The sequence below is a fragment of the Athene noctua genome, chromosome 6 (assembly GCF_965140245.1).
Source record: "Athene noctua chromosome 6, bAthNoc1.hap1.1, whole genome shotgun sequence".
Classification (NCBI taxonomy): Eukaryota; Metazoa; Chordata; class Aves; order Strigiformes; family Strigidae; genus Athene; species Athene noctua.
The window spans coordinates 4,277,798-4,295,297 of NC_134042.1; the positions used below are offsets into that span (position 1 = coordinate 4,277,798).

General features: G+C 40.8%; 1 protein-coding gene across 1 annotated transcript in view; it reads right to left on the minus strand.

Annotated features, from left to right (window-relative positions):
- Window positions 1-17,500, minus strand: part of PAMR1 (peptidase domain containing associated with muscle regeneration 1) — a 57,993-nt gene continuing 40,493 nt past the window's right edge. Inside the window, exons 7-12 of the mRNA XM_074909114.1 lie at window positions 11,309-11,509; window positions 8,457-8,669; window positions 6,587-6,653; window positions 4,178-4,410; window positions 1,880-2,175; window positions 1-641 (exon numbers count right to left, since the gene is read on the minus strand). Coding sequence (XP_074765215.1) covers window positions 105-641; window positions 1,880-2,175; window positions 4,178-4,410; window positions 6,587-6,653; window positions 8,457-8,669; window positions 11,309-11,509 — 1,547 coding nt within the window. The 3' untranslated portion in view covers window positions 1-104. The remainder of the gene's footprint in view (window positions 642-1,879; window positions 2,176-4,177; window positions 4,411-6,586; window positions 6,654-8,456; window positions 8,670-11,308; window positions 11,510-17,500) is intronic.

The following is a 17,500-nucleotide window of genomic DNA, read 5'->3' on the forward strand; positions in this document are numbered from 1 at the left end:
CCTTATCCCAGACGTGGCTCATCACTGGGATGAGAAGCCTAAAGCAGCGGAGACTGAGAGAGATATTATGATAGTTACGAAATGCCATTTCCAGACACAGCTTTTTATTTCAGGTTCTTCTCAATCCAGTCTTTGAAGGGAAGAGCTTTGGTGTAGCCACTGTAGAGTTCTAGGCTGCAAGTTTTATCATAACCCCAGCTCACTAATCCCATCAGGTGCCACCTGAGCTCAGGAGACGCTTTTCCTGGCAAAGTTATGGCTGCAATCCCACCAGTCTCAGCAGGGCAGATATTAGAAAAGGCCGTGTGGTCTTGTTTGGCACAGAACATGCTGTCAGTGATGCTGACTTGTATCCCATTATCCTCATACTGTTGCTCACACAACAGTGAATCCACCATCCGAACGGCTCCCATGCGGATTGTGTCATTCTTGTATCCGGGATCTTTTATGTCAGCCAATACCTTCCAGCCAGTAACCATTATTTTTAAATCCTCTGTGGATGAAGTCAAGTCATGAGAAGATGACAAGCAAATGGGTTGAACACGACTGCTGATTCTGGCTTTGTCCAAGAGTTTTATGATAGCTATGTCAGAATCAAGTAATATAGGGTCATAATTGGGATGCACTATGATGGCAGAAATCTGAGGAGGAAACAGAGTAGGAAGAATTGTAGAGTTAACAGCAGCGGCAAGTCAGCAGCACTCTTTCCACACTACTATAATACATGTTAGTTTATTTTGCATACTTCTCCTCTACCCTCCACTCCCAAACTGTTCTTTCACCATGGTGCTCACTCAGATGAGAAACATGCAAAGACATCAAGCATCTTCTGACTTTTTTTTTCCGGCTTAGGTTTCAGGACAGTTTTTATTGCATGAAACTCTTCCTAATGTAAACCAGTCCAAGACATTTTCAGCAAAATGGGGAATTAATGTGCAGTTTAAGTTTTTCCAGTTTACTGAGAAGATTTTACCTGCCATATCATCTTCAGCCTGTGGAATTTCAAATGGGGGAGTGGGCTTTGAATTAGTGTTCTGTTCTTATTTAAATTCAACCATCTTCCCACCAAAAAAAATATACTAGCAACTCATTAATTAATGTTGGGGCCAAACCTTTCCCACTAGTTACCTTGATGAAACACTACAAGAACGGGTACGATTCCTATGAGGAAATCTTGTAAAACATATTTCCTTACGGGAAAAGTCTGAAAAAGCTGGAATTAGAGAAAGAAACTAAAAAGGGAGGGGGTGGGGTGGTGGTGTGTGGAAAGAATCATGATTTCTTGGATAAAACCCATTAATTAACTCACACACCCCTCCACTCCAGAAAGAGACACAATTGCTGTATTTCTTCTCATTTTGACTTCAACCTTTCTAGTTCTACTTGAAATAACCAAACCACTCTGGTGAGCCTGAGAAGCTATTTTTGGAGCTGGAGTCAGACCTAAACTTCTTTTGAGTTTAGAGCCGTACAGCCTTGGGGCTGAGATGTGAAATGCGCTCGTGGCATCAAACCAGGAGCACAAGTGTTTCCCTTATAAATTATGCTAATCACTTTTGACAGTAGCTGGCATCTCTTCTACTTTTTTTCTGGCAATACCATTCAAGACATTATGGCCCATGGAACCTGACTTTTCTTAGTGATCTGTTTAGGGGTGAACATACGAGTTGGACAATGTCAGAGGAATTTAATGAATCGCAGCACATGCCCTCCTTGTGCCATGACAGTTCTGCCAGTTGAGTCTCTAGACAGGCATTTCCAAGAACAGCGTGTAAAGCAATATATTGCTCAAAGGATAATCTTTTTCTCCCCATACAAGACAGATGTGATCAGCATCTGCCTGTGCTCGTAATTTTCCACTCCTAGCAGCCTTACTCACCCGCAAGTTCTGGATGGTCTTTTCATCCCTGTCATCGTCTCTGTAGAACTTTCCCAGAACCACCTTGAGCTCTGCTGTCTTGAGCACGATGGTCTTGCCCAGGTCAGTGACACAGTGAGCTGCCACCACCACGGTGCGCTCGTTCACCAGGGCCCCGCTGCAGATGAGGATCCAGGCCCCTTTCCGGAGACTGTTCTCCTTCACCCCGTTGGCTGTCCGGTAGATTGCCGCTTGCCAGGGCCACCTGGTAGAGGTCACCGTCTTCTGGAGGGTGATATTTTCTGCTTTTCCACAGACTGAGGAAATATGAACCAAGAATGAGGTAACGCCTTTTTCCCACTAAATGTAAGTCTTGATTCCCACTTAGGATGTGCCAAAAGAAACAAAACTGCAACGGTGTGCTGGTTTCAGCTAGGGTAGAGTTAGTGTTCTGATGTGAGAGATGAGAAACCAGGCCTGTCCCCCTCATCTGAGCAGGATGTGACATCTTCACCGCAGCTGTTATGGGGCTGTGTTTGGGTTTTGCTGGAATCAGTGCTGGTACCAGAGGGCTGGTGTCGTTACTGCTGAGCCGTGCTTACGCAGAGCCAAGGCCTTTCCTGCTCCTCACCCCACCCCACCAGGAGCTGGGAGGGGACACAGCCGGGACAGCTGACCCCAACTGACCCCAGGGGTCCCAGCCCATACGGCCTCATGCTCAGCAGATAGAGCTGGGGGGAAGGAGGAAGGGGGGGACGTTCGGAGCGATGGATTTTGTCTTCCCGAGTCACCGTTAGGTGTGGTGGAGCTCGGCTGTGCTGGGGATGGCTGAGCTCCTGCCTGCCCGTGCCAAGGGGTGAATGAATGCCTTGGTTTGCTTTGCCTGCCTGCACGGCTTTAGCTTTACCTATTAAACTCTCTTTATCTCAACCCACAAGCCTTCTCACTTTTACCCTTCCGATTCCCTCCCCATCCCACCAGGGGGGAGTGAGTGAGCGGCTGTGTGGGGTTTAGCTGCTGGCTGGGGTTAAACCATGACAAATGGTTAACAGGAAGAACAGTTTTCTAATTAACCTCTGTCTCCAACCTGCAAAATTACAATACACAAGTATTTTATACAGCTTTAAAAAAAAAAAAAACCTTTCAATTTTTCTATTATTATCTGAATTCCTGGCTGAAGTAGGAATGTGGATTTAGCACCTGAGCAAGTGAATTTTCATGGCAACCTTATCAAGCTGCACTATAATGAAATGACTGCATAAAGCAATGGAAAGAATACCCCTGATTCTTGCTTATAGTAAAACACCATAAAACTAGCATTGCACTAAAACTCACCCTAGGCCATCACAGAGTAATTGTGAGGTCCTCTCCTAGAACTGACCTTAGCACAGATGAGTTCATGCCGATGAGAACACACTTCTCTTGCAACAAAACCCTGAAACAAATGCATCTAAACCAATAGCCATCATGAGGAAAAGAAGCAGCTCTGCCCTGTTCTAGGAATATCTTACCCGAGCCCAGACCTGGGGTAGGGAAAAGGTATTAGGAAAGGTATTAGGAAAGGTTTACTTCAGTTGAAAGAGTTACATCATGTGGTCACATTTTTTAGTCTCCCTTAGGGCATTTTTTTTTTTCTGGGATGTAGCGTCTGCACGCCCACAGTGAAGAGGACTGAAAGCAATACTTTTCAACACCCAAGATGATCTCAAAGCAAAACCACAAACAAGAACTCTAAAAATTTGCTTGATGTTAGGATCTACTTTTCACAGTTTGCTTGATGTCAGTCAGTAGTGGGTGGTACCAAATCTTGTGATGTTCCTACCCTGACCTACTCTGTGCACTAGCTCTGGATAAGATTTTATCTGGACCTACAGTTTGCAATATGAACGCTTCCTTAGCAGGGTATGTTAAAGGAAGAGGCTTTTTAAAATGCAGACTCTCCATTCTGTTGTTTGAACTTTGATGTTTTTGTCAGCTGTGTGCCAAAAAATCATTGACAGAAAAATCGCATTTGCAGTAAATACTACAGGAAAACTTGAAGTGATAGTAGGAAAACACTTCCAAATCAGGAGACAAACTCACTGCACCTTTTGCTCAATAAAAGAGTAAATAATAAAATTGATGGCAAATTACAGTGCTGAAAGCTTGATCCCTTTACCATCAGCTGCACAATTTCTACCAGTGGATAAAAAGAGCCATATATCCTCCCAGCTGGGAGCACAGGCAGCCGACTCCGCTGGGACTCCCTAATTATCTAAGATGAATACACATCCTGTTCCCCCATCCACGAAGAGATGTGTGCATTTTTTTTCGACTCACTCGGAATACACACAGGGGCTCTCCCACTCCATTTTCCTGTCTTGAGACAAGTCCTCCTGCTGCTCCCCAGGCGGTGGTAGAAAGGAGAAATGCACTCGTACTGAAGCTGAGTGTGCAGATGCTGGTACCCTGGGGGCAGGTCTCCAAATGGCAGTGCTGGCTTCTTGGTTGGATAGATTTCAAGCTTTTGCTTGCTGAATGCAGATGAGTAAAGCTGATGCAAAGGTGTTTCCCTGTTTCAAGGCACAAAGACCAAGAGGTAATAATAATAACAATAATATTATAAAAGCAATCGTTACCATAGCTTTATCACCAGCTGTGTTAAGTATCATTTAAAAGCACATGAAGCTTGCTTGTGAAAGAATAAGGCAAAAATATCACTCCAACATAGTTTAGCAGTACTCCCATTTACATCCCAGCTATTTTATTTACATATATATACATGTAGACATATATACATACACATATGTTTATAAATTTTCTGTTTGTGTCTCTTTTTTTTCATTTTACAGTTTCTGGATTGCAACCAGTTGCCTCTGAATGCGGAACAGTTTTGCCATTCACAAAAGGACTGAGATACCAGGTTTTTAAATAAAGAAATTACACTGGAAGTTGGTATTGCCATAATTTATTCTCACTAGAGAGGAGTTAGGCACATCTTTTCTTTAGTGAACAATTTAATAGGCAGTATTAGGAATCGATTCAGATTAAACCATGTTGATAAAGTTGCTTGATTTAGCAATTAACAGAGATAACTGTCTCACCACAGAGATTTCATAATTGCAATAATCACTAAGCTTCCATTTAGAAATTGTACTGATTAGCTGAAACACAGCACATAATTAAAAAAATAAATATATGCACCAGCCTAGATATGGACCATAAGCTTGACTACAGTCATACTTAAAACTTCATCACTTAGAACACGTCCCTTGTTCTAATGCTTAAAAGCACATATCTGCAGAAAAAAATATTTACGTCTGGAAAACTCAGCAGGAAATTAATTTCCCTTGAGATTTCTGGTACTGCCTGCATCCAGAAAAGCCGTATGAATGTTTTTTCATGTGGTAATTCCATTTTTGGTCACAGAGAGACACAGACTGTCTCCATCATATAGAATCTGTGAGGCGATACATAACAGCACTCAAGGAAAGTAAAGTTATTAAGAACAAGAGCAATGGCAAGTTTCTCGTCTTTTGGAAGAAGGATGAGAGCTGCTGTGGTCATGCTTAGACTTCCAGGGTCCCATTCATTACTCACACGTGACCGTGCAATTTTGCATAGTCCACCCTTTGCCTCACTGTTAATCTATGAAATGGAGATCCTACTTCAAGGGATAAAAGCAGTCCATGAACATGAGATGCCATCATGATGCTATGGAGGTGGGGGCATGTATGCGCTTTCATACAGCTGGAAATATCAGAATTCCGAAATATCGGAAACATTTAGCATGAAAGAACTTGTGTTCAAAACTGAATTGAGAAATTTAAGCAAAAAAAATCTCCTGATGGCTACTAACGCTTCCTGATGGCTTCTCAGAGCCATCTCTACAATCATACATCACACAGCTGGAGAGTGGGAGAGTATTTGGGAAGTACATGCTTGCCTTGTTCCTAAAGTCTTCTCTAGGCATCTGCTACTGGCCATTGCCAGAGACAGGATATGGCTTGAGCTGGACCTTTACTCTGACCTGGTATGGCTGTTCTCAAGACCAAAGATGAGGACAGTTCTTGCACTGCATCTAAAAATAAATGAATCATGCACTGCAAAAAAAAAAAAGCCTGAAATGAGAAATTACTACTTGGACAAAAATGAATCTGAACCTTTGCAACATAACTAATTCAGATCTGGCTTATTTCAAAAAATGAGCAGAAGGGTAAACCCAGACAGGGTCCGATCTTTCACTGCTTCCTCCCCTCCTGCTCTACTTCCTCCTCTCTCCCATGCCCATCCCAGACCCAACTTTATGTCAGTTGTGCTACATTGCTTTGGATGGTGAAACTCAATGGGAGCAGATTACGTTACTATACCCCCTTCTCTCCTTGCACTCTCCCCTCTCATTTCTTTACTAAGACAGCACATGTTCATATTTTAAGACACATCATTAGCCCCAAGGAACTGTTCTCAGACTGTTCTCACAGCCAGTCACAAGCTTGCAAGCCTAATTCTGGCATCGTCTAGTAGTTTGCACATTTCTAAGTGTGCATTTCTTCCTGGCTGCCTCCAGCAGCTTGTAAACCTGTGGTTAATCAGACCTCCCCTCCCAGCAGCTCTCATTGCTCAGTTATCATCAGTGGAGTTGTAGGAATAGCTGCTCAGGCAGGCTAAACACACAGGGTGGAAAGGAGAGGAGGGGAAAAGCAATCACATTTTTTTCTTTAAACTGTAGTTGAGATATTGCATTCTCACCTTGACTGAACCTGCATTGGAAGCACTTTCTGTCTCACCAGGTCAGAGATCTTTGGCTCTCTGCAGGCTAGAAAAAATATAATGTTGCACAGTACTTTTCCACATTCACAGCTCAAGTGTTACGGTTCATACACATTCCCACTCTTTCCTCTCACTAGCTATAGTGGACGGGATTAAGAAAAGAGGCAGTAAATTACGTGGATGAAAATAAAGATAGGCCCTAAATCCTTGGAAAAATACTTCCCCACAGATCACCAGTTCTATCCCTTTTAGAGTGATGGAAGCAATTGAGTGCCTTCTGCACTGGCACTTCCAGCCATGGAGGAAGATTTGCTCATCAGTGTGTCTGAATGCCAGATCCACACCACTACAGCTGATGGAATTATATTAAAATTACTCAATTTCCATCTGTGTAGCCACACACAGCTAATGCCAGTGGCTTGGCATACAGAGAAAGGCTGCAGGATGTTACAGAATTCTGTTTGCTTATGCACCCACTGAAAGGACCTGGAGACTCTGACTCAGAGGAATAACTCAGAGTTACCTAATATGCACAAAATAACAGAAGAGAGATCCAGGACTTCTAATTTTGTGTATTCCATTTATTTACTTTAAGAGCAGGATAAAATATTCAGGTTTATCAGTTCAAATAACTCTGCCAGGATCTCCTTCCCGCTGCACACAGTAGAAGAAAAGGAATCTTGCGGGATGGATTTTATCTGTATGCCTGAGCACTTGTGTTCTGTGGGATTTAACAATATCTAGCTCTTTGTGATTACTCTGTATGTGAACCTTTATGTCACTATCAAAGTTAACATCAATAAAGATGGTTTCCACAAATTATTATCATCAATAAAAATTCTTTTCACAGATGATTATATGCTTCAGGGAAAGTATTTCCATCTAAAAGAACAGAATAAAGCAAAAATTCTTCACAATGAGAACAATCAGCCACTGGAATAATCTTCCCAGGGAAGTGGTGGATTCCCCAACATTGGACACTTCTGAGATTCACGTGGACAGGGTGCTGGGACACCTTGTCTAGGCCGTGCTTTTGCCAAGAAAGGTTGGACCAGATGACCCCTGAGGTCCCTTCCAACCTGGTGTTGTATGATTCTATGAAATTCCCCAGGGGACAGACATATTTCCTTACATTATCATTACTTCAGTTAAAAAAAAAAAAAACAAAAAAAACCCAAAAACAACAACAAAAAAAAACCACCACAACATTACATGTCAAACAAATACTTTGGGAAAATGAATTTGGCAGTTCCCCAGCCCAAACTCATTCATCCATTCAGGGTTTCAGACATGCTTAGAGTAGCTCCAGGTCAACAGCGTAATTCCCTTCCTAGCAAAGTATTTAAAGATGTGTTTTGACATATACAGATAGTTTAAGCATGTCCTCAAGTGGTTTTCTAAACCAAACCTTCAAGGCTGCAATCTACAGGCTTGGCCGTTTACACTCATAACTGGTCCCATTGACTTAAAAGGATTGTGAGAGGAGAGCTGGGCCCTGTGACAGCAACTCTTTATGAGTCAGTTATTTCCTTCTATTCCAATTCCTTCCTGATCTTCTTTGATTCTGATCTTACGCAGGTTTGATCCTAGAATGAGGGTAATAAGGGTGTCAGGGAATATTCTTTTCCATGTTTAAAGATGGAAATATCTTCTGGAATCGCTGGCATCTTCTCTGGCTGAGTTTAGCAACCAGTAGAGCTGGCAAACTACTAAAGTCAGCATCAGGTCTCAGTCAGACAATTTATTCTTAGCAAAAATGATTGTTTGGCAAATGTAACCTATATAAAACAAACTCCAGTAAAACCATAGCAGCTTTTGTGAGTTGTGGTAAAAAAAGGTTGTAAACTACCTTTTATGCAGATTGGCTGTTTCCCTGACCATTCTCCATCGTCTTGGCAGGTCCTCTGTTCATTCCCACTAAGAACATACGAGTTGTTACAAAAGAAAGCAATGACTGTGCCAATTTTTGCATAGCGTCCATTCAAGAGCCCAGTGTCTTCTACTACTCTTCTGTAGCCATTGAGTGGGCCACCAGGATCTGAGCAGTTTTTTTCATCTAGAACTAATGATAGGGGAAAAAATAGTAACCATTTTATCAGGTTCACAGCATTATTTTCACCCATCAGATTGATTGGCATTTCATTCAAATGTTGCTACACAATCTGTACTTTATTAAAGATGCCTTTTCAAGACCCAGCTGGGATTTCTGTCTTCAAAAAGATCAAATATTAAAGAAGAAATTCTAATATACGGATGTCTGTTTACAATACACACTTTAGTCTTCACTGAAAGATTCTCAAATTGTTAAAAAGATCTTAAAATGTAGCTGATAACCCTGAAAGAGAACCTTGACTTTACATGATGTTAATGTCCCATCAACATTAACAGGGCTACTTCAAGAACATAAAAAGATGCACTTAAACTATTTGCAGGAAACAGGCAGTTGGCATTCTTTTCCCTGTTCTGTACTTTCTATACTTCACTGGGCTTGGATAATAAAACCAGACTATGTAATTTTACTTTTATGTTTGGCTGCATACTGTTTTTTTAGCACTGAAAGAAAGATCTCAGTAATCCAGAGAAATATGAGAACTGAAAGAGAACATATATATATACATTTACTGATACTAAAAATTTAATACGGAAAGCTTACTCATGCTAGGTTTTGCCTATAAAACCTCTTTTACTTCCTCCTTCCCAATATTTTCGCCTTCTCTTTATTTGTTATTGTGGGTTTTTTCTCTCCATAAACTTAAATTTTCGGCCTAAATCTGAATGAGAGTATTCTCTGTGTGATGCCAATAAATGCTTTTCCCTGTATTTTTCACTCCTCTGCTTTATTTAGCAGCTGAAAAGGCACTTTTTCTTTTGGATTTCATCTCAGTTTTCTTGTCAGGGTGACCGTATCATGCAATTCTGTTTAATTCCTCTGTCTGATGTCTCGTTGCATGATAACCATGAACATCTAGCGTAGACAGCTAGTGTTGGTGCTGCTCTGCTCAAGGACGGCTGAGAAGACTGTGACATATCAATTGACCAGAAGTGACCTCTTCATGTCATTGCTTCAGACTCAGCCGCCTGCTGACACTCACGTCACAAAAGCACCAACGTATAACAAAGCACTTCAATGTTTATTTAAATCCCTTGAAATCAGCACAGTAACAGTGCACAGGTACGGCCCTGTCCTGTTCCCTGTGTCCTGATGTCACCAGACAGAGCCCAGCTCAGCAAAGCACGTAAGCACAGAGCCTTGTTCTAACAGTATGAATTCAATTAAGAACTCTTAACAGTAAGTATACAAATGAAGCTGAGCATGTATTTCAGTGCTTTCTTTAACAACATTGAATTTTAGCATATGCTGAAGGTTCTATATGTACTTAAATATTTTTCCACATGAGTCATATTCAGTAAACAAAGAGGATGTCTGAACTTCGTCTCAACCAGGAGAAAGGGAGAAGCAGAGCTCTGTCTCCTTTTAATTTGGCTCCATTTTAGTTCTCTGTACCTCACAGGCTCTCTCACTTGTGAACCACAAGTGACCGATAACTTGACAGCAGCTAAAGACAACAGGGGATCACCCACAGTATAATGCAAGTTGCTTTCTGCACTGATATCTAGCCTAGAGGCACCATTTGATCAGCAAAATACATGTTTCCAGATGTACCTAAGCTTGACCAAGTAAGTCAATGAAGGCCTTCTGTATTTCATCCTATGCCTATCAGTAACTTGAACAGTAAATCTCTTCTTCCCTAAACTCAGGATTATGACTTTTTTGATGGATTAAAAACAAAGAGAAAACATCTGGGAAGGAGAGATCCAAATTACACCACCTAGCACTTCAGTACAGTCAAGTCTAGAGACAGATACTTCAGTAAATCTTTAGCCAGAGACATCATGCAGCAGGGAGTTTAGCACAGTCCTGAGATTACATGTACTGCAACTGGAGATGTTCTCTCTCGAATGTCTACTACTTGCTCTTTCAGACAAACTTATGTATAGCTGTTTCACAACACTTCTCCCCAGCTTTACATTTGCCACAACACATGTGTAAAAGTGCTTTTCCAATTGACACAAATTATTCTCAAATATGGAAATAAAATTGTGCAATACAAAACAACTAAAGAAAAATTAGAAGTCTCTCTGGATAAGAAGAAGGGCCTTGGAATTTCACATCTGAGTCAGTGTGAATGGTAAGCAAGCTAGCTTGCACCGGCAGAATGAATGGAAGTTTCTCTTTCATCAGTTTTTCACTAGGATGGGAATTCTGTTGAAATGAGTTTCATCTTCATGCAGCAATCCCCTAACCAACCCCACAGAGTGCACCAGACTTCTGCAGAGAAGGTATCAGAGGTACACAGTAACGGAAGTTGCTATTCATTGTTGCACAATGTCCCTCACTTGGTTTTGGTCCTAGACATTTTCAGTCTGTGTGTAAGAAGGGTATGTGCCTAAAGCCTTTAAGGAAATCATTTTTCAGTTGTTTGATGTTTCAGTCAGAGCTTTACATAAGCAAGTCTTGCAGGCTTGGGCTGCAGTAGAGTAAAATAAGAATCCCCACTGCTTCTTAAAGACAGGAAGACAAAAGAACAGCATGTTAAACCATGGATCTACCAAATTTCAAGTGACACCTGAATATTCTAGTCTCACATGAATACAATGGCCAAAACATTTGATAAAAATCAAAACTTAAATTGACCTTACCACATTCAGGATGATGTCTTGACCAAATCCCATCAAGCTGACAGTAGGCAACACGGCTGCCTTTTAAGCTGTAACCTGCGTTGCACTTGAAGTAAACCTGGGCCCCGTATTTAAAGTCATCTCCTTCCACAATACCATGAGCGGGAGCACCTGGAGTCCTACACATCACCACTGACAGTTCAGATATTTCAAAAAAATCCACTTTATTACAAAAACAGGACTGTGTTAGGATGATTCTTTATTCAGAACATTGAAAAACCAATTAAAATGGGCACAGGAGTCAAAATTACAAGACAGGTATATGCCAACCTTCAGGAAGTTCTTTAGACATCAGTTTTACACACACTTACATATACGGCACTTTTCAAAACAAATCTTGATCCATTCAGGTCAATGGGATTACTCACAAGTGTGAAGTGATCATGTGCATAAGTGTTTGTATCATGAGACTCAAAATATTAGTACTTGAAGCACTTTTCATATTAACAGGGGTTTTGAATGAACCACAATGCTTGGTCAAGAAAAAAATTAGATCCTTAAAATATTGAAATTATTTCAAATTCTTCTTTCCACTTTTATATAGTTTTTCAGATAACCTCACTGAAATATTAAAGCATCATTATTTGTGTAGATCAAACATTATTGCAATGACATTAAAAAGGAATCTTGATATTTACCAAACTGTGATATTTACCCTTTCCACAGGGTGTTCTCTGTTAGAAAAACACTTACAGACAAGGGTCTATTTAACTACTGCAAGTATTAAATATTAGATTAAACACCATAAGCAAGATTTCTCCAAGACCATCAAACCAGCCATGCTAAATCAGAACAAAGGTCTATCCAGCACAGAAACCTGTCCTCAACGGGAGTAAACAGTAGATTTGATGGAAGGAATATAAAAACATAGCAAGCATATAGAATACTTTCCTGGCATGTTCTGGCAGCATTCAGCAATCTGAGGCTCAAGGACTACAGTGGTATTTTTGGTATAACACACCCTGGTGATTTTTTTTTTTTTAACATTAATTTGTGTGTTTTCCAAACTCAACCACATACTTGGTGTCCACAATATCCTGCGGCAATAAGTTCTACAGACTAAGTGTTATGTGAAAAACACACTCCCTTCTTTGGTTTGGTTTCTAGCCTGCCACCTGATAATTTCATTTGATGCTCTACTTTCTCCATTATGAGAGACAGAGAATGTCCATGCCCTATTCAACTTCTCCAAGTCACTTTTTAAGACCAATTTTCTGTATGTAGAAATCACAACAATGTGGGAAACACAGGTTTTAGTATCTACACAGTGTCTCTGGCTTTGCCTGGCCATTCATTGTGGAAAAGTGCACAGGAAAGGATTCAGTGCAAAATTTAGAGACACATATCATTTTTTTAACTGGGACCTGTGGTACTCCACTGAAGACAGATGAATTCTAAAGAGATCATCCCTACTTTATGCTTTTAGAATTTGACTTTTTCTGTTTTACCTTATACTAGCTGCTTACTAACCTACAGCCAAATTTTGATCCTTACATTTCCAGAGAAAAAGCTTTTCTAAGGACTCAGCCGTTTAGTCCTTACAGAGAACACACATGAATGCATCTATTTATATGGATTGTGGACATCCAATTAGTCTCATAAGGAAGAGATACTTGACTAACAGTCCTAAAGCAGCAGCATTTGTAAGAAGAAGGCTCCACAAAAATTCCCCTCAATTTACAGATTTACAGACTACTCCATCAAACAATGAGTTGGCAGAATCATTCGTGCACTAGTAAGCACAAGTCTTGGAAAGAAAAACTGTCTAACATTTAAGCATTAGAGAAGGGCCCAGACTCACTGCTCCAAATCAAAGCACATACAGTTAGGGGAGCTCAACATTTCCTCTTGGCTGCAAGTTTTCTATATCAGTGTCATTGTTAGCAAAATAATAATGATAAAAATTCAATATAATTCATTCCTAGCCCTTGACGTTTCTCATGTGACATATAGGCACACATACATATACATGCATATATAGGTGTATATGTGTATACACAAGCACATACATAAATGAAAGGGAAATAATGGGAGCACAGGCTTTCTAGGTGCTTTGAATTCTCAGAACACTTGTCTTTCCCAGTCATGAGCTTTGTATTCTCAGTCACTCCCTCCATATCTTTCTCTGAATAGCAATTAATTTCACTACGTTTATATTTCTCTCTTTCAATGTAAAGTCACACTCAGCTTGTCAAATGAGAAAAGATGATGATTAGAAACATCTGTGCACCACTCGGAGTTCTCCTTTTTATCATAAATACAGGTTTTCTGGTTTGCTTGTGGTCCAGTTCAGCTCTGCAGAACAAATGTTTTGGTGCTTTTGTGTTCTAGGTCCACCCTGGAAAAAATTTCACCAAACTACACTTACTTTATTTTCCATGAACTGTAAGTATCTGTTCTTGTTCAGTCTCCTAAGTGATTACGATAGCCTGTTCCTAGTCCTTTTGATTTGCTCTGGTTGCCAGACTTTCTTGAGGTTCCCTGTGCCAGTGTGACCCAGCTGGAACAGCTCTGGCTTTATTTCTGATGTAAACTCAGTGTTTCATGCATAGATTAATTTAGTGAGGGAACTACGGCCTAGAGTAGAGGATACGGAGGCAGAAGGTCACAAGATCTAATCATAGCTACAAAACTGTGGCCATGGGTAAGTTGCTTCATCTGCTGTTTCTGACAGATGAGAGCACCCCTTTCCTCACAGGGATGTTATAAGCATTAGCTCATACCCACTTGTGTCACAGAGCCACTGTGGGGGTTTTCTGATGACAAAACAGCTCAGTATTATTAATAAGCGTGTCTCTTTTGCCACCGATGCCTTTATCTACTCATTGTCTGTTCTCTTGTAACACAGGATCTTCCCTCATGGTCTGTCTCGTTCTTCCAACTTTGCCACTGGAGTTACAGCCACGCATTTTATTTTTTCTTTGGATCATTTTGTAAGTTCATTCTTTCTCTCTACAAACTAAATGTGGTTTTGAATCTTGAGATGTTCCCTGCATCTCAGTACCACAGCTGAGCTCTCTATTTTCAGCTATATTATTTAGCCTGAAAGTCACATACAGTTACTCTAGTACCTGCCTCTACTGCTTTGCTTTGAGCTCTGTGGCTTTTTCCCCTCTTCAGTTTGACTTGCTTTTTATCCCTTTCACCAAATATGTTTCAGGCAGCTCTTCTGCATCTTTCCCCTTCACTTGTGAACACTTCAGGCAATGGAGCTTTGAGCAGTTATTGTGAAGGAAATCTTAAATCTTTCAAAATGTGCATATATATTCCATTGAATTTTAGGACAGCTTCCTTTGAGATATTTTATTGAAGTCTTTCAGCATTATCTCCTGGTGTAAGACTATATCCAACTCTCCAACAGACATTTCTTAGAAGTCAAAAAGAAAGGAAAAGAACATTCTGTAAATTTCATTCATACCTAGCTCTGCCCTTACCCTCTGGATACACACACAAGCCATAAAATCCAACCACCTGAACTCTTCAGTTTCTAAGCTTTCTAAGATATTTGATATGATTCCAGATTCCCTTGCCTAAGCAGGATGGGCCTGATCCTACCATCTACTGAGTATTTCTGAAAATCAGTGCTCCTTCTCTGTATGGTCCAGCTTCCCTAGTCATGCAGGCTGGATCTCTCTCACAGCTCTCGTCCACCCACAGCCCTCCCCATCCCACCTTGTACCCACCCCCAGCTCTACCTGTGCCTGCTCTAGCCTGATGGCTACAGCAGAGATGGGGCTCTGAGCCATTTGGACAGCACCTCCTTGGGAAGCAGGTGGTGGGCTGGCCATGGCACTCCATGGGCTGGAACTGTTCCTAGGCCACTAGCTAGACTGCTCTGATCCACATGAAATAAATGATTCCTACTGCCTTGTGACTCTGGCTTCATACCTTCAGGGTGTCTTAGACATATGTCATTTGTGCTGTGTTTGGCTATAGCACTACTTGTCCATAGCAAAATGTGACAGGAAGGAGTAGGAAAATCTTATCACCATGTTCCAGTATTTAAAGGGTGGCTACAGAGAAGATGAACACTCCCTTTTTACACAAGGAGTCATATGGAAAAATGAGGGGTAATGGGTACAAGTTACTCCTGGGGAGATTCCAACTGGACACAAGAGGAAAATTATTCACAATAAGAATAATCAGCCGCTGGAATAATCTCCTCAGGGAAGTGGTGGATTCCCTAACATTGGACAATTTTGAGATTCGGGTGGACAGGGTGCTGGGGCACCTTGTCCGGACTGTGCTTTTGCAAAGAAAGGCTGGAACAGATGATCCCTGAGGTCCCTTCCAACAGGGTGTTCTATGTTTCTATGATCTGTCTTGACAACCCATGGAAGGACTTTCTCACTGACACAGCAATGGTTAAAGAAAGAACTGGCATCCATAGGTCTTATCCGACTTAAAGGCCTTATCAACAATGCCCTATCGTTAGTGCAGTGCCCTCTGAATAGCAGTCACTGCCCAGCCTTTCACAAAATTAATACCTTATCTTTTCTCTCCGTGCACTTTGCAAAGCAGCTCAAGGATGAAGCAAAAGACAAGGTAGAGAGCTTCAGGCAGAATTATCTATGAAATGTACCATGAAGTCAGTAATACTCACTCCAAATAGGTTTGAGACAACCCTGCCAAAATGGAACTAGGAGCATGAGGATTTCAGGTTGCAGGACTCGGTCTCTGCACCTTTCTCTCCACAAACAGAAGACCAAAGCCACCAGGAACCCAGAAAATGGACTAGGTGGCTGCAAAATTCTACCAAGAGATAGTAATGGGCAGACAAATACAAAAGACATTCATTCAAGGTCTGCCAAAAGCACTCTTAGCAACCCAGAGATTCCATGAGAGTCTTCATGCCATGGTGTCATCACACCATATATAGATTCTGGTGAATTTACATCTAGAAAACAATCAGAAACCTGGAGAGATTTCAGGAAAAGATGAAACTAATGTTAGGGAAATATAATCTTGAGACTGACTGGCTAAGAGCTAAGAATGACCACCCTGGTGATGCAAAAGCTAAAAATTACAATAATCTAAAACCTAAAACCAGAAGGGATACAGTAAAATGTTCAAATGAGGACAGAGGTATATGCAGGCAGGATAATATTAAGAATAGGAGAATTATTACTCATGAAAAACTCTATAAAAGTCTCCTTGACAAATGTTTGAAAGGTGTAGCAGGTTGTAAGTGGAAATGGTATGTGTCTCATCATTTGAAACTCCAGCTAAGAAAAAAAACTGCAACAGACATTGGAGAGAACAGGGCAGCACTAGCAGGCCCGTTATGAGCTGAGAGAATTTTTCGGTTTTAATTTTTCCATATTTTGCTACACTTTGTTGTTCCTGGGAAATTTCACAATTAATCTATACAGTCATATAGGTAATCCTTGTAACTTTAGGGACTGAGACAAGTTTTGGCCTGATACAGCTCTGTACGGTTCATAGGAAGTAGGAAGGAAGACAAGGTGGCTACAGGAACCTCTGGCAGAAATGTTCAATGGTGACAGCCCAGCCCAGTTGTTAGAGAGAGAATAAAAATCAGAGCTGCCTCAAGTGTCTACAGAAAAACCTCACAGATTCCTGATAAAACTTACGTCCCTTCTTGCCTCTTACTTTGGTGTCTTGGAAAGACCAAAACAATATTTCTGTCCCATATGAAACATTAAAATGTCTCCACATTTCAGACAACTTTCTATAATCTGAGAAAAACTTGACTAGAGGAACAGTAAGTTCCTGAATTTTTAAGTAAAATTCTCCATTATTAATAACAGTGCAAATTGTTCTCCCTTTTAAATTATATGTAAGAAACATTCCTCAGATCAGAATTATCTGCCATTTAGAAATAGTTCTCACACTCATTTTATCACCAGTGAGATAAATTAGGTGATCTCTTGAGCTAAACTTTTCTCTCTTCAATGTCCTTCAAATCCTTCCTGATGGAATTATCATTTGCTTTTGTCCCAGGGTCTCTTCATTAAATGAGCACCATTTTTTTTCCTGCCGCCTTCTCTCGCCCACTTCCTCATTAAATAATATATACCCCCTCACACATATCATACATTATCTCTAAATTCTGCACAACCTTTCAATAATATATTGCATGCCTGAAATAAATCTCATTTCTCATTGCTGGTACTAATAAAAGGTTTACAT